The 26,329-nt window shown below is 37.6% G+C and overlaps 1 protein-coding gene and 1 long non-coding RNA gene across 2 annotated transcripts in view; both read left to right on the top strand.

Moving 5' to 3' along the window:
- The first annotated feature begins 176 nt into the window (after window positions 1-176).
- LOC110674848 lies at window positions 177-7,250 on the top strand. Its single transcript, XM_021839356.1, has 2 exons — window positions 177-677; window positions 2,625-7,250. Exons 1-2 carry the CDS (start codon window positions 673-675, stop codon window positions 6,613-6,615), a joined length of 3,996 nt encoding a protein of 1,331 aa, XP_021695048.1. The 5' UTR covers window positions 177-672; the 3' UTR covers window positions 6,616-7,250.
- Window positions 7,251-16,295: 9,045 nt separating this feature from the next.
- Window positions 16,296-26,329, top strand: part of LOC110674847 — a 93,796-nt gene continuing 83,762 nt past the window's right edge. Inside the window, exons 1-2 of the long non-coding RNA XR_002499241.1 lie at window positions 16,296-16,830; window positions 16,894-17,000. This is a non-coding gene — a long non-coding RNA (uncharacterized LOC110674847). The remainder of the gene's footprint in view (window positions 16,831-16,893; window positions 17,001-26,329) is intronic.

The raw sequence follows: 26,329 nt of genomic DNA, 5'->3' as shown, positions 1-26,329 counted from the left end.
ACTTTCACCATGAAATTGTACTTTTCCAAGAAACAAAATATCCCTATCATCTAAACTCACCAACCACCAGAAAGTTTCCCATTAGCTGCAACGTGGATTACTCCTAGAATTCATTTTGCTCACTTGAATGAACTAAGCCTGATTCATCGATCGTTGCATGGCTTTCGTTTAAAATCCATCACATTGGGTATGACTACCATGCCAGACGGATGTCATCATAAACGAATCAGCCGAGACCGAATCAAATGAGCACGAAGAAACGCAGCTACCGATCCAGAGGGTAAGATAAGATAACTGAAAAACTAAGTGACGGTAGGTGAGCTGTGTATTTGAACGCAATAAAAGTGCAAGGAAGGCAACAGTGTTACGCAGCAGATTGAACCATTCGGACTCAAAGCGGTTTGTTAAGTTAAAAATTGCTGGCAAAGTGATACCACATCTTTGGACGATCCCGTCATTTTAAGTTTAACTTTCCATGTGGTGCAGACAGTGCGATCAATTTAACCAAAAGTTGGTAACCTACGAACAAGTATTGCATAGCGGATAAACCATTCGCAAAGTGAAGTGAAATAAACTGTGCATTAGCGAGAAAAATCATTGAAAGATTCCAAAGACTGCAGTTACTACTTGTGAGCAGTTTCAGTTGAATACAAAATTGAGAGAGATATTTCAATGAGGTGAGTGGCAACCATGATTCAATTCACGGGTTTTTCCAGATTTATTCTTATTGAGTGATTCTCGCTGAAACCACGCAGCCATCGGCACAAATCACATGTCTCATATTTCCCTTGAAACACAAATCAAACTCAGTGGTATCGTCAAGAGGAAGGATATAGCTTTTGTTAGAAACTAAAAAAAATATTGGCAATTATCTTGGATTTTGATGCAATCTTGAATTTAAGTAATAGGATGAGTTTTTCACCTTGTTAGAACTCAACATGTTGAATTTTGTGGCTATTGCTAAAAAATAATTTCCGTGGATTTTCAAGCATGGGTCCCACTAAAAGTTGGAGGCTGAGGTTTTGGCAGAGTGAATTGATAATTCCTCACACGGAAACTCTTACTCTTCTTTTTGTTCTTCTTTTTTTCTGGCGTTACGTCCCTACCCTACTGCAACCGAACCTGCCTCTTAGCTTAACTAGTTATAAAAACAGGTTTTTAAATAGAAATTTTCTTCAAGGTGACACGGGAGACCGTGTTATTTTCCCTATCTTTTGTCTCACTCCAACAATTGTCATCAAAATTTTGCAGAAGCAAATCTCGAGTTTTAATGAACCGATGACGCTGAGTCATGAAATTATGTAAGATTTTGAATAATAATAATTCAGCCATTCACAGGTAGATTTTCAATATTTTCCCACCAATCGGTCGGGAATTTATACAACATTTTACTCAAATTAGGAAAACTTTTGATTGTTGACGATAGACTGTCGAAAATTGTGAAAATGTCGACCCCTTTCTTACGCAACCAAACACGTGGGTTGGGAAGCACACTATAAAAGTCATTTCCATACAAACCCGCGTTCCAACCTGTCAAAAGTGGAACATGACGTAACTCTTGTTTACAGGCACTCTACATCGGAGGAAGACTGTTGAAAGCCAGAATGAAAATGTCAAAAGCGACTCCAATGGAAACTGAATATGAATAAAGCCATTTGTGGAACGTATGCTATTAGTATGACTTTTACGCTATTTAATTCCGGGAATCCCCGTTGGTTTGACCACGTTTAATCTGAACACTTTTTAATCTGTACCCCGCTAATTTGCACATCGTTCAGATTAAAATGGTTCAAACGTCATTTACCTCATGGAACGGAGTGAAGTGAGATGGAACGCCGTGGAACAGAACGCAGAATCAAAACAAAACAGTGAAAGCGGTAACCAGAAACACGTTTCTAGTGTGACCAGATGTTCAAATTAAAAATGAACCCCGATGGTTTGCATGAGGTACCGTTCAAATTAGCGGGGTGCACTGCATACACGGAGAAATCAGACTACCCAAAAAATAAGTTCTTTAAACTCAAATTTGGGTAAACTGCATTTAGTTATTGCCCATGGTTGGGTTGTTTTGCCTCTCTCTCAACAGCAATGTTGTCAAAAACAGGGAGAGACGCGCCGACCCAGCTTCGAAGTTCAATGAAATAATCCAAATTTGAGTTCTTTCGAGTTTACCCAACTTTAATGTTTCAACCCACTACGGAGACATCGAAAGCTAATGCTGGGTAGCTTGTTTTTGCACTGAGTTGTTTTTTTCACTGTTGTCAAACGTAAACTACCTATTGATAGCTATAAGTCAGTTAACCAAAATTTGGGTTATCCCACGGAAGAGCCGAATTGCGTCAAAAGAAGTCAAATTTGGGTAGATTTGTGGCTCCGTGTACCTTTTTTAAGCGTGCAAGTGGCAACATCGTGATGGCACTGCTACGATGTCAGTGGTAAATATGAAAAGTTTCAAGCTACTGATATTCACCACTGTTTGATGAAATACGCTGGGGTGCAGCGCTAGTGATTTCAACGTGTTTCACTTTGAATATTTACACAAGTTTTCAGAAGATTTTTGTTCTAGCATAAACATCTGTTATCTGTATAAAAAAATTTTTTTTTTCATATTTATTTTTCCGTAGTTGCAATAATATGGAAGCTCAACAGGCATCAACATCTTCTAACAGGTACGAATGTGGAAGTAATCCCGGCAACCATGGCATCAGTTACGAGAAGGATCTCGCATTCGTAACCTTTGTAGCGGCTTCCTTGGAAGAAAGTAAGTTCAAGCTGGCCGTAGAGATGACAGCAGCAGAGAAATTCGATGACGTGGTAGTTTTCAAAGAAGAATCCAAAGAGGTGTTGTTATTCCAGGCCAAACATTCCATTAATGGAGGTCACGTATTGTACGACGACCTACTCTCTGATGATCCGAGAAAAAGCAAAGACTTTGCTTTTTCTCGGTATATTCAATCTTATCTGAGGATTAGAGAAAACAAAGTTTTTGAAGGTTATAAACCAACAATCATTATATTCACTAATAAATCACTGAAACGAACCGATGAGCTTAACCAGTTGATGAATATCCAAATACAAAACGTGAACAGCATCATTAAATGGTGCGATTCCAAGAAAAATCTTTGTTTTGAGCCACTTAACGATGAAGTAATCAGAAAAATTAACGATATAATTAATTCAGAGCTGTTACAAATCCAAAAACACATAGACAAACTTGTAAAAACTGGAAAAATTTCCGATTTGCTGATGCAATACAAGACACCATTGCAAAATATTCTTAAAATTGCTGATGGAAAAATAAGTTTCAAAGAGCCTGCAGTGGATAGCAAAGATATGATAACTCATCGATGGATGCTTGCCGAGTTTAATTTGAAGCCGAATGAAAACTTTCCAATGAATAGATTAGACGACAAAACTGTTAAAAGCTTGAATAGTTTTTTTACCGGAAAATCGAGGAACAATCTTCTTCCTGTGTATGTCGAAGAAGAACAAATGCGGGAATTTTTTCAAAGTTTAATTTTCTGTGCAGAACAACCAACTGACCTAAGAAGTGTTGCCGAGAAAATGATAAGCTCCTGGATGCCACGGTGGGTTGACAGTGATCTTGCACGGGAATTAAAATATTTTGACACAGTCTTCAACAAATGGCACGCACAAATACTGAAACAAAAAGACTATCTTACATTTCAAAAACAGGGTTTGGATTGCATTCAATATATAAAGTCAGAATTGAAGAAAAAATTTGAAAATAAGCATTCTTTGATTGCAGCCAATTTATCAATATATGTCTCGCGCACCATAATTAAAACAATAAATAAAAAAGACGACGACGAAATAGAACCACAAACTAATCGCTTAACATTGAATCACGAATCATTTGAAGGGAAAAGCAAAGTACAAACTATCCAAATGAGTGATCAGGATTTTATTGAACAGATCTATCAGCAGAACGCGTTATCAGCAGGAACAAAATGTCAAATACTTATTGGAGAACCCGGTATGGGAAAAACCACATTAATTTATAAGTTGTTTTGGCAATCACAAAACCTTAAAAATGTAGCCGTTTATCTAATCCGTTTAAAAAATCTTAATTTTAGCGAAGAAAGAAAAAGTGATCCCCTGCACATCTTTGAACATGAACTGCCCCAAGAGAGTGGGAATATTTTGCGAAATTATTTGGAAAGTTCGGAAATTCAAATTGTATTCCTTTTAGATGGGTTTGATGAAATGAATCCAGCTCACCAACATTCAGTACTGACAATATTTGAAAAAATTCTGGAGAAAAAGAACACTCAATGCATAATTACGGGAAGGAAACATGTTTGCAAACTGCTCGAGGACAGATTTAAAGCGCATGCGTTGAAGCTGAAACCGTTCGACTACAACGAACAAGTAAAATTTTTAAAATTGTTTTGGAGGGGCGAAAGCAGTGAAGCTCTTTTCATGAAATTTGCCGAACAGTTGCTCAAAAAGTTCCATAACGAAATCAAAGGGAAGGATTACGACTTCACAGGGCTTCCCCTGATGATACGAATGTTGGCAGAGGTTTATGCTGAAGATTTTCAAAAGTTTCTCAAAACAGAAACAACTGATGCAACTTGTACATTTGAGTCGGAAAAACTTAATGTACTTAATTTGTTTGAAAAGTTTGTGAAAATATCTTTCAACTTAAAAATGAAGAGTAAGGATAGAAAAGCTGTATACGCATATGATGAAATTGAGGATGAAATTGATGAGGAAATAGAACCTAGTTTTGACTTCTTTATGGAACAACTTAAATTGTTAGCCATCCAATATTTGAAAATCGAAGAGTTGCAAGATGTTATAAAGAAACCTCCGTTTAATAAAAACAACAATCGACTTCTGGAACGTTTTCGGAGAGGAAATGAAAAATCTATGCTTATCAGTGCCTCATCTGCAGATAAAATAGATTTCATTCATTTGTCGTATGCTGAATACTTTGTTGCAAAATTTATATTTGATCACATAGATGAATGCAAATTTTTACTGATGGAAATAATAGAAGATCGAGAAGTTGTACGAAAATTTTTCTTCTTAATGGTGGAGCACAAGTGTAATGAAAATTCTGAACAAATGCAAATAGTGCAAAGTCTGTATAGTCAGAACACAGAGGTTGTCGTCTGGGCTTGTCTTGGTGGTAACGAGAAAATAGCAATGCGTTTGCTACGAAAGTCGAAAATCAACTCTAATGACCCACACCACAAAATTCTTATGCACGCCGCAGTTGATGGAGGTTCAACCGGTTTAGTCATGGCATTACTTGGTGAATTTCAATTATCTGTGAACATTCAATACGGTTATGATTTTATTGAGGACAATGAATTTGAATTTGGAGTAGATTTAGAATACAGTTTTTATGGAACTCCTCTCCATACAGCCGCTGACAATGGTTATATTGAAATGGTGAAATTTCTAATTGATCACAATGCAAATATTGACACTAAGGACGATAACGGATGGACACCTCTCCATCGTGCATCCCAAAATGGACATCTTGAGGTTGTGAAATTACTGATTGATAATAGAGCAAATGTTGACACTACGCAAAACAAAGGATGGACACCTCTTCATGTGGCATCCCAAAATGGTCATCTTGAGGTTGTAAAATTACTGATTGATAATGGAGCAAATGTTTACACTACGCAAAATGAAGGATGGACACCTCTTCATGTGGCATCCCAAAATGGTCATCTTGAGGTTGTAAAATTACTGATTGATAATAGAGCAAATGTTGACACTACGCAAAATAAAGGGATTACACCTCTGTATGTTGCATCCAAAAATGGTCATCTTAAGGTTGTGAAATTACTGATTGATAATAGAGCAAATGTTGACACTACGCAAAATGAAGGATGGACACCTCTTCATGTGGCATCCCAAAATGGTCATCTTGAGGTTGTAAAATTACTGATTGATAATAGAGCAAATGTTGACACTACGCAAAATAAAGGGATTACACCTCTTCATTTGGCATCCCAAAATGGTCATCTTGAGGTTGTAAAATTACTGATTGATAATAGAGCAAATGTTGACACTACGGAAAGTAAACGGATTACACCTCTGTATGTTGCATCCAAAAATGGTCATCTTGAGGTTGTAAAATTACTGATTGATAATGGAGCAAATGTTTACACTACGCAAAATGAAGGATGGACACCTCTTCATGTGGCATCCCTAAATGGTCATCTTGAGGTTGTAAAATCACTGATTGATAATAGAGCAAATGTTGACACTACGCAAAACAAAGGATGGACACCTCTTCATGTGGCATCCCAAAATGGTCATCTTGAGGTTGTAAAATTACTGATTGATAATGGAGCAAATGTTTACACTACGGAAAATGAAGGATGGACACCTCTTCATGTGGCATCCCAAAATGGTCATCTTGAGGTTGTAAAATTACTGATTGATAATAGAGCAAATGTTGACGCCAAGACTGCAAACGGGTCGACACCTCTCAATATTGCATCTGAAAATGGTCATCTTGAGGTTGTTAAATTACTGATTGATAATGGAGCAAATGTTGACACTACGCAAAACGAAGGATGTACACCTCTCCATATGGCTGAAAATGGTCCTCTCCATATATGCTGAAAATGGTCGTCTTTGTTGAAGAGCTAGTCCGCTAAGACCACGCATATCCCAGCGAGGCTAGCCCGTCCACATCCGATTGCAAATCATAAAGAAATACAATACAGTAGATGTTTCCTTCAACTGGGCAGCTAACTGGCTGATACCTCAATCAGCAGCTGCAACTCTCTTTATTCAAACCATTTACAATTCATCATTCTACACAAATATCATACCTCTCTCAACAAATCTGCCACACGTGTTTTACCTACGACGACGCATGCTTCTCAACCGACGATTCTTCTACCTGAGGCGCGACACTACCTCTATTCCAACACTCCTCCTTAGGGTCGCAACCTCGACTCTCGATCGTCTCCTTCTGTCTCGAAACTCCTCCTCGTTCCGAACCTCGTACATGCTCCGTCAACCATCCGAGCTCCTCCTGACTTCGATCCTGTCCACGAGCTCCTTTGACCAGCCAGCTACCATCCAGTGTCCTGTATCGCCTACATTCCCGATAGATCCCGTCCTCCGTTGCGGCCAATCCATCCAGCCTGAGGATCCCGTTCTGCGCCACGCGGCTTATGCGGCCAATCCTCCTCCAGAACGATACATGCAGTGAGAACACGTTCCTGGGCACATAACCTGTTGAAATAAAAGACTAACGACTATAAACAACAAGGCTATTCGCTCCATACCGCAGGCTACTGACTGATGTCGCTACCAGCCAGCTCCTCTATTTTATTTCATGTCTGGGTAAATATATCTAAAATTCATTCACTTAAAATACTACCTTTACAATTCTTACCCATAGACATCTCCACTACAGGGTGCGTGATGTACCTGCTCTCCAACAATCTTGAGGTTGTGAAATTACTGATTGATAATGGAGCAAATGTTGACACTGCGGAAAATGGAGGACGTACACGTATAGCTCATGTCGCTGCTGGCACCGCTAGCCACAATCCAGCAACATCGTCTCTTCTCCCCGGCCATGGACAGCACCGCACTAGAACTTTTCTCCGTAGCCTGTTTAGCCTACGAGCGATCCCTTTTCTTCTTTTGTCCTTTTTCTCGATTATCACCCTTGCTCTTCAGAGCCTCAAACCGCAAGCAGTCTTGCTTCATGTGGCCCTTTTTCTTACAAAAGAAGCACTCAACACACTAAGCTCTTACGGTGAATTTCACCGTAATCTCAACAGCTGAACAGTTCGGTGAAATAAAACACCGTAATTCCGTCGAAATTTTACGGATTACGTTGATTTTTCACCGAATACTGTAAAAAATTACCGTACTCCGTTAATTTATTTCACCGAACTGTTCAGCTGTTGAGATTTTACAGGAATCCGTAAAATAATTTAAGTGTGAATGTCGGACTTTTCTTCACAACACGGTGCGACTTCATGCACGCATTCGCATCGCCGAATGATCCATGACCGGATCGCTCCTTCTGACGCTCGTACTCGTCCAAGAGTTTCGATCGGACCAGCTCGACTGTCAAGTCCTCATCTGGTCTACTTTCCAGCGCTGTGACCATCCCGCTCTAGAAGTTTTCCTTTTCAATCATCGTCATCAATTTTCGCGATGATGATGGTTGATGACTGTGCGCATTTCTAGCGTAGCTTGTATAATCTAGCGGTAACGAAAAATTTTGGATCTGGATTTGGATTTGCCATTTTCTCCATGTTCCCGTTTGGTAAGACGAGACGTCAGTTGACGCAGTTGCGATGCTCAGCTGTTCCGAAACGTCTCGCAAAATGGCTTATTCCAAACTCTCTAGCTGTCAATTCTGACACGCTTAAATAAAACGCACGATAAAATCAAGCATACATACTCATATAAAGCATGCACGCTCAAATCAAACACGTACCATAATTTCGGGTAAAATTGATCATTTTTCACTGTTTTCTTGGTATGCTTTCTAAAATGTTATCAATACCATACAACTTAATGCAGGAAAACAAGTACGACGGTGAACCTCATTGGCTCATGTACCGAAATTTTCTATCAAATGCGATGTTAGTGCCAAAAATCAGCTCTAAAATTTAAAAACGGGGAATCCCATTTCGGGGTTAAATTGATCACTTATCAATGTGATTATTGTTAGCTTTGAAATCAACCCTACATACTTAATTTGGGCCTCCTGAATTCAAATACGCTTGCCAAATTCTTAACGAGACATAATTTATGGAAATAATCAATCATCAAATTTGAGGAATACCGCGAAAACGCCTAAATGTAATTGAAAAACGCCTAAAGGCAATTTCCGAAAGATTTCCATACTTTGTAGCAAAAAATCAAATTTTTCAACAAAACGAGAAAATTGGTAAGAGTTTTGATAGTAAATTCTTTTTTGGAGATATATTTTTAGCATCCTCACAAACTTTCAGGTTTACACCATGTCTAAATTCTTATCCAGAACTAAAAGTTTATGGATGTTTATCAATTTCACACCAAACTTGATTCTAGAATGTTACATTATTTTCATAGAAATAAACATTCTGTAGCACAAAAAACTTCACTATACACAATTAGACATTATTTAAGACCAACAACGTTCATTTACTATAGGTTGCAATAAATTTGGTGCATTAATAATCAAAAATAAAATCGCGTGACATGGTGATCAATTTCACCCGAATTTACGGTACGCTCATATAAAAGCAATCAATATTTTTATTCACCAACACTAGCTACCACACTCTAGAGCTGACCGAGAGTTATCTTTATAAGGCTGTATTGGTGATCCTCAATACATAACCTCATCGTCGCTCGAGCCTTTTTGTCACCGTAGCTCCATTGGTCGGTGAAATGGGCGCATCGATCGTGTAGAGGAGCTCCTCCCTGGTTAAGAGCATCTCCATCCTGAACTTCCAGGACAGCCAGTTTTGATTATTCAGCTTCGCGAACTTGCTGATCGAATCCAATCTACTTTTGCGCTGTCGGTAAAACCACGGCGACGACTTTCACGCACACTATGCCGCGACCGACAACGCTTTCCCCGTTCCGAACGCCGAACTTTCAGCCAAAAACATTTTCGCCGTTCAGTGTGATATATGAAAACTTTTCCGCAAAACCTCCACTGGGCACATAACCTGTGGGTCGAGGTGGACAGGTTCAACAGTGGATTCACGTTGGTTAGACGGAATAAACCCGGAACGGATACGTAAAACTATTCGCAATTGAAAACATGCGCGGTTGCAAGACGTTTTCTGCTGGTTATGTTTACATTTGATGATTAGACAAAAGTCCGCTGAGTAACCGCTGAAACTTCTAACCAGTAAGGTGGAAACTGCGTAATGCATGCTACTCTTGTTGCTCGACTCGATGATAAGTATTCCAAGACCAATTTCTGATTGGTTGTTTCCTTGATGTTCCACGCCTAGAGAAACATTTCCAACTAATATATAGTATATATTATAACGGCATAAACGCTTCTGGGCGAACTAAATGAGATTCTCATTTAGTTGTTCAGATTTGTCTAAACCACCAACTTTGTATTTAATCACTGAACAGAGACGTACGCGAATAGTAGGCAATAATCGCCACCTTCGGATCTTATTTATCGTGGACATTATTATATTTTAAGATTCGGACTTTGCCCGGAGAAGGGGCATCTTGGCTTGTTTTCTTATTAATTATTAAGAAGATGAAGGTTTCTGGGGTGCTGAATAGACTCCTAAGTGTATTCACATAAACATACATTTTCAATATGCCATAGACATTCATCTTGTATCTCGTCACTGAACTGAGCGAAATAAATATTTGAACGTCGAAAACTTATTTCTTATTTTGCTACTACATGCAACTTTGGTTGGAGTCTCTGCACGACCTGGTGAGCGAGTTTTGAATTAAACATGCACCTAGTGGAAGTCAGCAGTTCTGCGATCAATATTGCTGAAGATTTTGCTTGATTTTCAAAATATTTGCTCTGCAAGTACTGACACAGGCACACTTGCCCAAATACCGCTAGTTTGAAACTGCCAATAATGAGTTTCCAAGCCAATTTTATGAAGCCAAATTTAAATTATGTGTCATCCGTTATTTGAGTGGGAAATTTTGCAAAGATACAGTGCTGACCCGATTTTGTCCGCCCCTGATTTTGTCCACCCCCGATTTTGTCAGCTTTTTGACCCGATTTTGTCAGCCTATTTAGAATGTAATATTGTTCGTCATATTTTACCATGCTTACATTTGAACTTATCCCGTATGATTCTCTATGGCACCAAAAGGCGTCCATAAAGTACGTCACGCAAAATTAGGCTTTTCAAAACTTCCTCCAACTTCTTATGTGAAAACTGCAAAATTGTTGTATGGATCGTCACGGTTCGCTGAAGCGTCCCTCTCCTTAAGAGCGTGACATAATTTGCGAACGACCCTCAGGTTAGATACACGCAAAAAAATTGTGCGGTAGAAACTATCATTTTAGGGGGTTAACTTAAGCGCTCGCACCGGCAATTTTCAGCTGACTAGAAATGCGCTCTATTTTACCATGTCTGTAGTCGAAATCAGATTGCTGAATATGGTTTCTGTCAAATGTACCAGTAATGTGGTGGGAGGTACTATAAACATAGTAATTTGTTCTGAAATTCCATGGTAATTTTAAGAATGAGCGTAGTCAACTAAAATAGTAGTTTTTACTACAGATTTTTTTTCCAGTGTATTATAAAGGTTAATGGCCGTACACTGATCATAAGTACTGTGCAAAAGGATAGGACAAGAAACGGTCAAGGAATGATTCTGCTACCGAAATTGCTTGAGCTGTACGCTGCTGAGAAGTAGAGCTGATTTCATAACGTCAGTAACGTCTGCTGTGCAAATCAAATGGAGCTGTCACTTTTCCGCACGGAAAAATGTGACGCTCAATTAATCCGTAAGTAAAAGTGACATTTCGCTCATACTGAATCAGCTGTCAAAATTACTTTGGTAAGAAGGAGAAATTTTACTTGAGAGCTTTACGTTTCAGGCGCATACTACGCATAAGCTTTGATTTGGAAGCACCGTCCACAAATTACGTAACAATCGAAGGGGAGGAGGAGGTAAGCTCAAGCGTTACGACTCATTCATGGTTTTTAAAACTGTCATACAAAAAGCATTACGTTCGAAATGGATGCTGGCTAATAGGCACACTCATATTCTCAGTACTTGATTTCGTATTGAGATTTTGTTGAAATATTCCACTAAAATATGTCGAACTACGCGGAAACGGGAATCTGTTGTGTCTCAATTTTGTTGCCTTCAAAGCTAGTTTAGACACTGAAAGAAGTATCGATTTCTTAGCTCGATGCCCTGTAAAACGAACTCAGATGACTTCGTTGGGAAATCATGCATTTGACTACTAAATATTCATCTTATTCTCTCTGGTGTTATGTTCCAACGAGGACAAAGCCTGTTTTTCAGATTTGTGTTCTTTTGAGCACTCCCACAGCCATTAACTAACGAACGTGTTCGGAATTTCAAACAAAGTGAGAGTCATTCAATGTTTAAAGTGAAACCCTGCTTCAACTCTTGCAAAACATTGTATTGAAACTTTTGCCTTTTCGGCGAATATTCGCTGATTTCTGCCTATTCCATACGTTTATGGCACTGTCGGCCTGTTCAAACCTACTCGTCTTCAAATACAATAATATGTTGATTCACTATGTTTGAGTGTCTCAGTCAATTTTTGCCATAAATTTATTCAATATTGAGTTGTAAATTTCCAAAAAATAAGAATTGGTTTATTGGATAGGCCCTTTTAAAAACATATTGTAAAATTTACACGTCAAAAGTTGATAAACATGAGCAAAAATAATATCTCCCGATTTTGTCAGCCTAAAATTCATCGAGGGGCTGACAAAATCGGGTCCTTGCTTATGCTTTATATATAAATCGACATTGCAGTGAAAATTTTCGCATCATATTGAGCCTGAACTCACTATACGCGATTGAACCTGAGGTTTGGTAGCGAAATTTTTGCAAATTCAAATAAATATTTACGGTTCCCTGTGCTTTGAATAGGGTAACGACTGTTTATTTCGTTCTTGAACGCTAACAGTTGGCGCCAGTGGTAAAAAGTGTAGACAACAGCCTTTCGAACATTCAGTTTCTCTCACTGGCCGCCGAGCGGCGACACTGATGTTTGTATTCCACTCTCTGATCGCGCTACGCTGGATTCTCAAATTTCTTAAACTTTCAACACAAGCGCATGGAAGAATGGTAGTCGAGCGCTGTCAAAACGTATGAAAAATAATGAAAAACGCAAATTACTTGCAATTAGGAAACTGGATCAAAAATGTAGTGATTATAAATCAAGCGTGATGAGAATTCATAACTTCTTGTGTTTAGCTCATCTTCCGTGGAGCTTTCTTTGCTACAGCATTTCGTTTTTACTGCTACTGAAAAAGAGCCATCTTTTGCCTTTTCAGCTTTGGATATCGCCCTATTGCCAAAATCTTATCAGTTTAATGATTGTGGCGATTTTTCTTCCTACGTTATCATTAGTAACTTCAACTGGGGTGCACCAATAATCATTCTAGTACAGCGTCACCTTCGCATTTTAGCTTTTCGTTAGGTCACTAATAGTAAATAAATGGCAAAGAAGTTGAACTGATTTTCCATCCAAGCAGATCGAACCCACCGTCCGCCATCTTACTAATTTGACTAATTTGGTATTCAACTCAAATTTCACCTCGATTTTTCAGTTGGTTTGTTTCAGAAAAATATAGGTAATTGTGTAACAGGCTCTGCAGAGGGCGATTTTCGCCACTAAAATAGAGAAGATGTGAGAGAGTAGTAATTGATTTCACGCTGCATTAAATATTATTTATAAAATGATATAAAAAAAACATATTATTTTATAATCAACAGTCATGTGCTAGGTAGCATCAAAGACAAAATAAATACGTTCTTGTCACTCGCAGTTGCCCGAGATTTTACGGCGGTAAAAGATTTCCACACAGCGAACTGGACTGTCGAAATTCATACATTTTTCCTTATGGAAGGTGGAGCGATTAATGCAATTCGAACGCGTTATGTGTCGCTTTAGCATCATTCCACATCAAGGCGTCGATAGGCACGTGGTGTACGAACGGGCCTTTTGATCGCAAGGTTTATGTTTCGATTTCCTGGTTTCATAGGGCAAATTTATGAATTTCAACCCGATTTCTTGTGTAGTTCTAGAATGCTGAGAAAGATGGAACCGCGATCTTTCAAACTAGGGCACCTATGAGGACCGAATGTAGTACTAGAAGTAGAACCCATTAAGGGTCCTACTAGTTTGTCTTTGTTTCGTCTTCGGTGGCATCGCATTCAAGTTCATTTTGAAAAACGGAAAAGAACCGATCGATCAATTCAAATGGCAACACAAATAGCAGCCTTGTAAAGAAGCCTGTTGCCAAATTCTCTATAAATGAATAATAGTGGACTTATCTAGTTAATAAGTTTGTTTCATGTGATTATATGCAAAAATTAAAACAGTATGAATAATTTGAAAATAAATAGAAATAATCAATCAGATATAAAATAAAAATACGTGATTGATGAATAGAAAACATTAAATACATTAAATGATCAAGTTAAAAGGAAGCTGAATGAGATTTGAACTGTGTATATATATGCCTAGGTTTTATTTTCAGTTTGAATAAAGTTACTTTGAAGGAGAACCACACCTCATTAAATTGAAAGAAATTCCTTTTATTCGTTTTATACTTCCGCCATCTAAACTCACTCTCCAGAAAATAAAGGTGTAAACTGGGCGATGGATTTTAAAGACATTTGTTCTAAGTGTTACGTCTGTTTGGCTGTGGCTACTGACAGACTGAGCAGGTTCCGTGGAGCAGTGGAATATATGGGTGGATAGAGATTTCGGATAGGAAAAACCAATTTAGTTCTTTGAACTTTTACAACGCGTGTTTATTGATCGGACTTTCTTGTAACAATGATTTGTGAAAAAGGAACAGGAAATCATCATTTGACATTAAGGTTGGCAGTATTGTCTGCACACCGAGGGGCATTTCAATAGTAAAATTACATACACTGGATGTTAATTGCACTCTCAATATCCCTGCTAAAAAATTTGGCTGATAGATTAAAGTTTTTCTCTGAGTCGACAAAACTGCCCTGCGGGAACATTCTTAGTCATTTTATCCGCTACCTCGTGATCTACCCCTGCTAAACCAAATCACTGAAAAACTGGTTATTAACATCTATATGCCTCAGCCTGCTTCTAGCCTTTGGTTCACAAACAATTTTGATCGTACTTTGGTCATCGCTGAAGCCACATCCCTTCACACACAGCAGTAGACAGCGCAAAGAGCTCAGCCTCCGTCGATGACAACGGCACTGACTGAAGATGTATCCTGTAAGGGTCGTTGTTTCAATGCTTTTTCTCTTGTTCGTTTCCCCTCTCCGTCGTTGTGTTCGTGATTCATCGCTTCGCTTCCGCATCAGCCGTCAGGTAAGCGCACGTATGAAAGCTCGCTCTCTTCAAGATCTGTTTCGCTCTCTATCGATGCAGTGTTGTCGAACACATTATTCGAGAATTTGAAGATTTTTCGCTAATTGTCTGAGCTTGAAATTACATGTATGTAACATTTGTTTTAATATTTTTTGTTCAGATAAATAACGCTTGATTATAAGCTAACTGAAGAAATGATCTATTCGTCATTGTACTCAATATTATTGCACAATTCTATAAAATATATTATCTTAACTTATAAATAAGCACGTATATCTCCTACAGTACCATGTAATGGGATGTGGTAATCTAGATTTTGTGTAATTTCAGGGCGATGTAATATAACATCAAAAAGATGCTATTTTGCATCTGATTTTTGCTGTTACATCGGATTTTTATTACATCGGCTGAATTACGTCGATGCCAATTACATAATTTTTTGCTGTGTATAATGGGTGAAAAATTCCTTGCGATTTAATAAAAGTAGAATTCCACATTAGACGATGCAGCAGTTTTTAATAGACATAGTAGAAATTAAGTGCCCAGAAGGTCGAGGTAAGTGCACTACATAAATTCTTTTTCCTGCCGTATGCGCTAACTCAAAAATCAATTTTTACAGGATGATTTTAATGCCGAGTATACCCGGTATATGAATGTCCTGCAGGAGAAGCAGCCCCATTTTCCCAGCCAGCAACCCTGAATGCTGATAATAAATGATACTCCTGCATTAGACCGAAAAATAATAATTGTTGTTTATTGTAATTATTTTATTGAATAAATTGATGTTTTTATATTATTAGGATTCTAATTTAGATTTTTCTACGAAAGTAGCAAACAAATCATATTTAATTCTCTTAAATAACAAAGAGTAAATTTTACTCTGTTTCTCAAAATATGTTTTTCAGATAGTGGGTAAAATTTACTCGTTGATCTGACGTACAAGCCGTTTACTCTTTAATGAGTACAGGGCCTTTACTCTTTTTATGAGTTAAACTACTTTCTCTCAAAGAGGGTACTTTTTTACCCATTAAAGGGTACTTTGTTCTTACAGTACTCCTACACGCACCAAAATCCAACTCCCCTCGAACTCCGACGCGAATCCCACACATCCATCCTAACACCAGTCTACCATATACACCAGGTCAATACAAAGTTGCGCTGTCAAACGCGAAAACGAAGTGGCGAGCCGATCGTTACCGCGGTTACCGCACAAGTTTAATTTTTATTTTTTTTTTTTTTTTGGGAAAAATAGTAAGTGTTACGTGACGGTGCTACCACGGCGAGGAATCTTCTCACAGCTACTTTATCTTGAGGAGAGTGAACACAAATTGTTCCAATTGACTAGATGTAAGTTGTTTTGTAGAAGTTTTGTTTTTTTTTAGGATTATTACCGGATCACCTGGCTAGAGCAAAACAACTGGAACTCATGAATTATGAAGGCGTAATCAAAACCTCAGGTCGGGTCGGATGGACAAACGATAAATACCTACGACTCTAACTAGGAAAAGCGAATGTAAACATGAAAATACTTGGATGCAACCAAAAACAAACCATTTTACAGACGAGCCAGGATTTTAAACCCACTGATAATAAAAGGGCGGAACGGATCTAAATGCATTCGTCTACTATTCACGACTTGAATTATGTTGACTGATGTTGAGGACTCGGAAGTTACATAAGGATTAGGGATGCTGTGCTGAACACGGATAAACACAAGAAAATAAGGAGAAACTAACAGGATTACATGGAGGACGAATGATATCACAAGTTCATTGGATTCCAAGGACTACGAAAAACCAACAGTAAAAGCAGAACACTAACCCGTAGGTAAATAAAACTTCAATTCAATTTTAAATTTATTTTAGGATATATACATGTCGCTCTGCTTTCCCGGATGGCGAAGCCATGCCGATTGATTTGGTCTCTTCCTTATGGATAAGGGAAAGGCCACCCTCGGTCCCATAGGAAAACCGTGAGTAAAATTTTACATTTAAGCTGATTCATTTAATTTAGGCTATATATTAATCTTACTTTAAGTGATAGGCACTTAGGCAAACTAATCAACTAATATCTACATGTTTACAGCTCACTGTATGTGAGTATGTCTCAATCGGTAGTCGTGTCTCTCTAATGCAGCATTTTTTTTTTAATTTCTGCCCAATTTTTGGTATTTTTGATTTTAGTTGTTCGTAGTCGCTTCTACACACTTAAATTATTTTACGGATTCCTGTAAAATCTCAACAGCTGAACAGTTCGGTGAAATAAATTAACGGAGTACGATAAATTTTTACAGTATTCCGTGAAAAATCATCGGAATCCGTAAAATTTCGACGGAATTACGGTGTTTTATTTCACCGAACTGTTCAGCTGTTGAGATTACGGTGAAATTCACCGTAAGAGCTTAGTGTGTAGGGAAGTTGCATAGCTGGAATTTGATTTCGTCGTAGTCTTAGGCTCAGTCGGCATCCTCAATGTAAGTCGGTTCGAAAACGTTCTTAACACGAGTCCGTCGATCTGTCCGTATGGTTTAACCCAAAGGCATTTTGTATCTTTTGATAGCTATTACTCGTAGAGGTACATAGCTTGAAAACCAAAAAAAAACCCATTCACCTACTTATGTCGAATTCGTTTTTGTTCAGCTCCAACCTAGGTTCGCACTAGTTCCAACTAGTGATCCTTTATAGAGAGATAAGCGGAAGTAAAATGGAATGATTTGGCAACAGACCAGCAGTGCTGATTTTGCTCGGCGTCGAGAATAATATTGTAACACGGACATGACTTCCTCATTGCTAAAAAGTGTATTTTGTTTCGTTATAGATCTTTGAGCTACATATCCAAACTAATAAACAGCCGAAAAAATCAACAACTAATAATTTCATTGACAAACATTTTAAAAAGATAAATATTTTATTTTTTTGCTTCATGCAAAATTATTTTTACCGAAATAATTTCAAGCGGATTACATTACTCTTCAAGAAAAGTTCAAAACAAACATAACGCATGTTCGTTTGGCTCACACTTTGACAGCTCTCGCTGCTCGATTGGCTCACACTTTGACAGAAATGTCAGCTTCCGCGAATCTCTCTTATAAAGGATTACTAGTTCCAACCTAAGTGCTGTCAAAACGTTTTTTTATTCGCACAGGTTGGACCTAGTTTCGCACTAGTTCCAACCCCAAATCCGATAGGTTCGCACTGTGTTGAATCACGGTTTCATGACTGGGTTCACCAATACAACTGCAATCGAACTGTCATATTTGTAACAACAAAAACAGTTTTCGATTGCGGTTACGAAACAGGTTTCGCTGCTTCTGCGATTAGAAATCTGAGTCAGATTCTAACTCGGATTTCGAATATTTGTTTTTATCAGTTATTACGGAAAATAACGAGATTAAAACAAAAGCCTGTGGGCAAAGTTTTGAACGATATGAGGGAGAACTACACGGATGAAGAGGTAGTACCTATATGCATTCATTTTATTTATCAGGGCTGCCCAACGTACGGCCGCGGGCTATATATACATACATAGCTATATTCGGCCCATTTCGGCCCGCGTAGAATTTGAAGATTATTTTTCTTGGCCCGTTGAGAATTGTACCAAATTGGAGTTAGCACATATGAAGGCTAAACATTTCATTTGTAAATTACTCAAATCAACATCAAATTTGAAGTTTTTTTTAGCTAAATTTCAAGCACTTATTTTGAGACTACTACTAATGGCGAAATTTGTACTACATATAGGACTAACGTGAGAACGTCACGTTCATGATGTGAAAAGTTTTCATTTAATAATATTAATCTTACAATATAAGAGCAATTTATTTTCTTTACTTCTCTATGTGGAAGATAAAACTAAATTTTGAGGCCTTGTCAGGTTTAACAATGAAATCTAGAAGATATTTTCTAACCTCCTGGGTACAGTTTTAATATAATCCTGGGTAGGATTCTCACATAATCTTAACAGAATTAGACAGATTCTGACGTAATCTCTCTAATAAAATTATGAGAAAAATTCTTTGATGATCCTGGACAACATTATCGAACATTTCAAGATAGGATTTCAAAATTATGTAAGAGAGGTTTGAAGGATTTCTAGAAACATTGTTTATAGGATTTGTAGGAGTTCTTGGAAAATTTTGAGCAGGATGCCGGAACATGATTCGCACAGTATCCTATGAAAGGTTTTTGAATAATCTCTAACGTTAACAAGCGTTCGATTCGAATGTTCTTTCGATCGAAAACCGATTTGCATTCCCGAAAAATGCAAAATCAAGTGGGCCGTAGATTAGAACGAATAGGATTCGATCGAAAGTTTGATTGGCTGTAAACAAGCATAAGGGTGGATACACGGAATTTTGAATATCTTCAGTATTTCTATTATTATTCTATTCTATAACAAGTATTCACTAGCATGTATCTCATTAATTAGTTTTTTGAAAACGCTCAGCATCTACCTAGAGATGGAACTAGGATGATATTTGCATTATAATTACGAAATCTTAACTAGATGCTGAACGTTTTCCATATCCATATCCAATATATGAGATACATGGAAGTTTGATGTTAATACCTTACGAACTTACTATGGAGATATTTTTCATAAGAATTAGGCAAGGATTTTCAAAAAATGTTATGGTTATTTAATTATGTTGGAATGTTACTTGGGGATAAACCTGCCTACGGTAGAAAATCTCTCAATAAAAAAAGAAAAAAAAATATGTTGGAAGGCATTTTTACGACATCCAGCAGGATGCTTATCAGCTTTTTTTGCGATGTCTAGAAAAAATGCACCATTTACTGACTTTTGTTAGATTTTACGCAAATGTCTGTGCATCAAAAAATTTGGACCGCCGCACAAAACTGTTTCTGTGATTTGGCCCGCGGTTCAAAAGGGTTGGGTGAAAAAAATAGTAGGGCGAAACAACGTTTGACTGCTCGCAAGACAACACCGCGTGATGGCACGCACACCAACATACCGTTTGACAGATGAACCTGAAAACGTTTTTTTATTCTGGAGTCAGGTTAGCACTAACCCAGGTTCAAAAACGAAAACGACATTAGATGAATGCAACTTTTTAAGACGATTAGCAAAGTAGACTCTAATTCGGTTACCCCTGTCGTCTTCAAGTTCGTACGTATTTGTTCCCAGGATTTTCCGTACCACAGCGGGTTCGAACTTTGGTGCTAGCTTCTTGCAAAACCCTTTTCCTTTATCAGAAAGGTCGAACGTTTGCTTTAAAACTTTTTCTCCCACTATGTACGAAGGGCAGCTAGGGTTTGAACGTAAGTTATATGTTTTGGCATGCTTTTTGTACGCCTTTGGCAGATTGTTCCGGATTTCAGTAAACAGCTTTTCCCGTCGGTTCGCCACTGTACTCTCTTGTTCGTCTTCGTTAGGTTCGTAGTTGTCACGTATCCCCAGGTATTCTGGGCCATCGGAGACTTGATTTCGCCCAAAAACCACAAAGTAGAGACTATATTTTGCTGAATCGTGAATCGCTGTGCGAATAGCATTCGCGATCAACTGTATATCGTCTGCCCAATGTTTATGGTCCTTTTTTAGCGTTGCACGAATGGCAGTAGTAATTACTCGGTTTACCCGCTCTGTATGGTTAACTTGCGGATGGTAAGAGGGTGTTAACCAGCGGTTCACATGGTATTTGTTCAACAGTTCTTTAAACTTTTTGGATAGAAACTGTGAGCCATTATCGGTAAGAATAATCTCTGGGACACCAAAGTTGGAAAATCATGTTTTCCACAAATTCTGACAATGAGTTGGCCTTTGCCTCCCTGAAAGGTTGTACTAAAACAAATTTGCTAAACACGTCTGTTGCCACAAGCAGGTATGTGCTTCTGTTTTTCCCTGACGGTGGCAATGGACCCACGTAGTCTAGGGTCACAAACTGCCACGGATATTCTACCGGTTTTTGTGAGCCCATCGGAGGCGTCGCGTTTACGTTTCCTGCTTTACTCATTTGACATTTCAAGCATTGTCGACAGAATCTTTTTACTTCATCATTCATTCTCGACCAATAGTATCGTTGTTTTACAGCTGCAAGTGTCTTTCCGTAACCAAAATGTGCTTTATCATGCTCTGCCTTAATAATTTCCGTTTTTTTGATTCCGCCGGTATTTGCTTCCACTCAAATCTTGGGTCCGTCATTCGATCTCCCATTTTCACATAGCGAAACAGTTTTTTTTGTCTACGACGCGGTAGTTCCTCCACCTCAACGGATTGGTGAGTACATTCTCTATTAGATCTTCGTATTCTGAATTCAGTTGGGAGGACGCAATGGCATCTATTTCGACCGATCGCGACAGACAATGGGCAGTGATGTTTGCCTTTCCCTTGCGGTAGACTAAATCGAAGTTATAGGCTTGTATGCGGAGTGCCCATCCTAAAAGCTTCGCGTTGCCCGTCTCCGCTCCTACATTAGTATCATTCTTTATTAGTATCATTCCAAACATTACATTCATTTCTTATATCTAGGTGTTCTGTGTTATTAGACAACACTATCATCCTAATTTGGTAAAACAAATTTAAGATTTAATTAACATTTTGTTAACAACATATTACATTTCAGTTGCCGTAGCAGTTCAGTTTTTTTTACAGGTGAGTTGATTTCACCTGCTTATAAGAGAAAAAAAAAACGTTTTTAATATACTTAACCTAACTTAACCTAAACATATAACGCATTAATCGTGGCAATTGAAGATTGTAACGATTTTTGCCTGAAATTATTTATTATTTTATTTGACATTTGTTCCAATGTTTCAACATTGGATATTCTATGTAACTCATTGGTACTATACCAGGGAGGAAGTCTCAGAATCATTTTCAAAATTTTATTTTGAATTCTCTGCAGAGCTTTCTTCCTGGTATTACAACAGCTAGTCCATATTGGTACAGCATACAACATGGCTGGCCTGAAAATTTGTTTGAATATCAAAAGCTTGTTCTTTAGACAAAGTTTTGATTTTCTATTAATAAGGGGATAGAGACATTTTACATATTTATTACATTTGGCTTGAATGCCCTCAATGTGATTTTTGAAAGTTAAATTCTTATCTAGCATGAGCCCTAGATACTTAACTTCATCTGACCAATTTATTGGAACCCCTCTCATCGTGACATCATGCTACTTGAAGGTTTCAAATAAAGAGCTTTTGGTTTATGTGGGAATATTATTAGTTGAGTTTTGGAAGCATTAGGAGAAATCTTCCATTTTTGCAAGTATGAAGAAAAAATATCCAAACTTTTTTGCAATCGACTACAGATGACACGCAGGCTTCGTCGTTTGGCGGATAGGCCTGTGTGTGATTTTTGACATCCCTGAGGTAACTCAGGTAAGTCCGATGTGAAAATATTGTATAATATTGGTCCCAAAATGCTGCCTTGGGGAACACCCGCTCTTACAAGTCTTTCAGATCTGGAGTTCTGATAATTAACCTGAAGTGTACGATTTGACAGATAACTTTGAATTATTCTAACAATGTATGTTGGAAAATTAAAGTTTTTCAATTTTACAATCAAACCTTCATGCCAAACACTGTCGAATGCTTTTTCTATGTCTAGAAGAGCAAGACCAGTAGAGTAGCCTTCAGATTTGTTGTAACGAATCAAATTTGTTACACGTAAAAGTTGATGAGTGGTCGAATGTCCATGGCGGAATCCGAACTGTTCATTGGCAAAAATTGAATTTTCGTTGATGTGGGCCATCATTCTGTTCAAAATAACCTTTTCAAAAAGTTTACTGATGGAGGAAAGTTAACTGATTGGACGATAGCTAGAAGTTTCTGCAGGATTTTTGTGTGGTTTTAAAATTGGAACAACCTTAGCATTTTTCCATTTGTCAGGAAAATATGCTAATTGAAAACATTTGTTAAATATATCAACTAAAAATGATAAGCTACTTTCTGGAAGTTTCTTGATGAGGATGTAGAAAATTCCATCATCGCCAGGAGCTTTCATATTTTTGATTTTTTTTAATAATAGTTCTCACTTCTTCCAAATCAGTCTCCCAGGCATTTTCGAAAACGTTCTCTTGATTGAGAATATTTTCGAATTCCTGAGTAACTTGATTTTCAATTGGACTAGTAAGTCCTAAATTAAAATTGTGCGCACTTTCAAACTGCATAGCAAGTTTTTGAGCTTTTTCGCAATTAATTAGTAGGGGGAGATCCCCTAGTACCGGACACTTAGGCCACTAAATTCATAATTCGAAAAATATTGATTTTATGGGTTCGTGTTACTCATTTACGATAAATATTATCATTTTTATAGTGTACAAAAATAAATTTGAAATTATAAATATGAATTTTGACATTGCATTTTGATAACGCATTTTAGTACCAAATTGATTGAAATTGAAAGGAGGCACCCAATACCGGACACGTTATAGAAACGCATCTAATTCTGTAAATTTGAACATCATTGAATGTGTACACTATAGGAATAGTTTATAATTACCAATTCAATGCATTTGCAACATTTACAAGAATAATTTGAGTTTTCCTTAGTTTGCAAGATGCCTATCAAAAACCTCTGTTATATTTGATGAAAAATAGCACATTTTACGATGTTGTTCTGAATGTTCATTCTTCTTAATTTTATTGCATGTTTGATACCATGATCGACGGAACCCATGAAAAATGAAAGTATTTTGAGACACTGATGCACTAATTACAAAGATAACATATAACAAATCAAGCTGACCGAAACTGAGGGACAGGAGGTGCTTAACCAAAATTGTAATTTGTCCATATTTAGTTCACTTATGGTACAAAATACATTCATACTATCAAATTAGGATTATGTTCGATCATGCTTGTGGGATCCAAAGTATTTTTTCATATTCAAAATATTTATTAAATAGGCTCAAAATTAAGAGAATACGTCAATTTTTTTAAGATTTTCAAACTTTTCTAATTTTTTAAAAAGGCATGCATATTTCAAGGATGTGTTATTCTACGCAAACATTAGTCTACATAATAGCTTTCTTTTCTACTAATACACCATCTTGATTGGACCATGATTTCTCAATGTTTCGACTTTGTCCGGTATTGGGTGCTGTCCGGCACTGGGGGATCTCCCCCTAATAATTTGTTTTCCTCTTTCAATGCCGGTATTGGCTTCTGAGGTTTTTTCAAGATTTTAGATAATTTCCAAAAGGGCTTAAAGCCAGGGTCCAATTGAGAAATTTTATTTTCAAAATTTTTGTTTCTTAAATCTGCAAAACGTTTCTTGATTTCTTTCTGCAAATCCTGCCATATAATTTTCATAGCAGGATCACGAGTGCGCTGAAATTGCCTTCTCCTCACGTTTTTAAGACGGATCAAGAGTTTAAGATCATCGTCAATAATCACGGATTCAAATTTTACTTCACATTTTGGAATTGCAATGTTCCTGGCTTCAACTCAACAATGGAATTTGTTAAAGTTTCAAGAGCATTGTCAACATCAATTTTAGTTTCTAAAGAAATGTTAACATCAAGATTAGAGTCAACATACGTTTCATATATATTCCAGTCGGCTCGTAAATAATTGAAAGTGGAGCTGATAGGATTGAGAATCGCTTCATGCGATATTTGAAATGTAACAGGGACATGATCAGAATCAAAATCAGCATGAGTAACTAATTGGCTACATAGATGACTAGAGTCGGTTAAGACGAAATCAATCGTAGAAGGATTTCTAGAAGAGGAAAAACATGTAGGGCTATCAGGATATTGAATTGAGAAATATCCTGAAGAGCACTCATCAAATAAAATTCTGCCGTTGGAATTACTTTGAGAATTATTCCATGACCGATGTTTGGCGTTAAAGTCACCAATGACAAAGAATTTTGACTTATTGCGAGTCAATTTTCGCAAGTCAGTTTGGAGCAAATTAACTTGCTGTCCAGAGCATTGAAAAGGCAAATAGGCAGCTATGAAAGTATATTTACCAAACTGTGTTTCAACAGAAACACCTAAAGTTTCAAAAACTTTAGTTTCAAATGATGAAAACAGTTGATATACGCCTATGAATGATGATTGCAACTCCCCCACATGCCCCATCAAGTCGATCATTACGATAAACAAAAAAGTTAGGATCTCTTTTGAGTTTGGATCCAGGTTTTAAATAAGTTTCGGTAATAACTGCTATATGCACGTTGTTAGTTCTAAGAAAATTAAACAGCTCGTCCTCTTTACCATTCAGAGAACGAGCATTCCAATTTAAAATATTTAAATTATTATTTGGATCCATTAGGAAAACGTAATCCAATAACAATTTGATTTGTATATTTTACACCTACTTGGACTGCTTCAGTCATAGTGGTGGCTTTGAACATTGCATCAATCATTAGATTCAATTGTTCAGTTAGAAAATTAAAATCAGAGGCAGACATATCATCTGATGATTTCCCATTGGAATTTTCGGTAGACGATGAAGCGGGGTAGGAGTTACCTGTGGCGGTAGGGTTTTTTCCATTTGATTTGAAACAAGTAGAATGGGTACTCATGGAACGAACAGGGGAAGAGTTCAAATTACCTGCTACGATATCGGCAAAGGATTTACCGTGGGTAGATACATTCGAAATTGAAAGATTCGAACGGCTACCCGACGGATTAAAATTTGTTTGTGAATGAGCATGATTATGATCTTCCTGGTGGGTATGATTCCTAATCAAGCGATCGTTAACTGAAAAATGAGCATTGTTCGATACTCTACCAGGCAAATTCCGGAAACGACCGTTATCGTAACGGATATTATCCTTCATCTGCCTGGCACGAGCCTCAACGACTCTTTTGCGTGAAGGGCATTCCCAAAAGTTAGCTTTGTGAGGGCCCTTGCAATTGGCGCATTCAAACTTTCTGGTATCTTCTTTCACAGGACAGTCGTCCTTAGCGTGAGAAGAACCTCCGCAAATCATGCATTTAGCATCCATGCGACAATTTTTTGTACCATGACCCCACTTTTGGCACCGACGGCACTGAGTGGGGTTCTGGTAATTTCCTCCAGGTTTCTGGAAATGTTCCCACGTCACACGGACATCGAACATAAGTTTAGCTTTTTCTAAAGCTTTAATATTATTTAGTTCTTTTTTGTTAAAGTGAACTAAATAATATTCTTGAGAAAGCCCTTTCCGAACAATGCCAGATTGGGTTTTCTTTTTCATAATGATTACTTGGACTGGGGAAAATCCAAGTAAATCATTTATTCCATTTTTGATCTCTTCAGGTGACTTATAGTCACTTGAGAGACCTTTCAAGACAACTTTGAACAAACGTTCAGTTTTATCGTCATAAGTGAAAAATTT

Source organism: Aedes aegypti, chromosome 1, assembly GCF_002204515.2.
Source record: "Aedes aegypti strain LVP_AGWG chromosome 1, AaegL5.0 Primary Assembly, whole genome shotgun sequence".
Lineage (NCBI taxonomy): Eukaryota > Metazoa > Arthropoda > Insecta > Diptera > Culicidae > Aedes > Aedes aegypti.
Note: the sequence above shows the minus strand (reverse complement) of the source record. Positions and strands in the feature narration are given on the sequence as shown.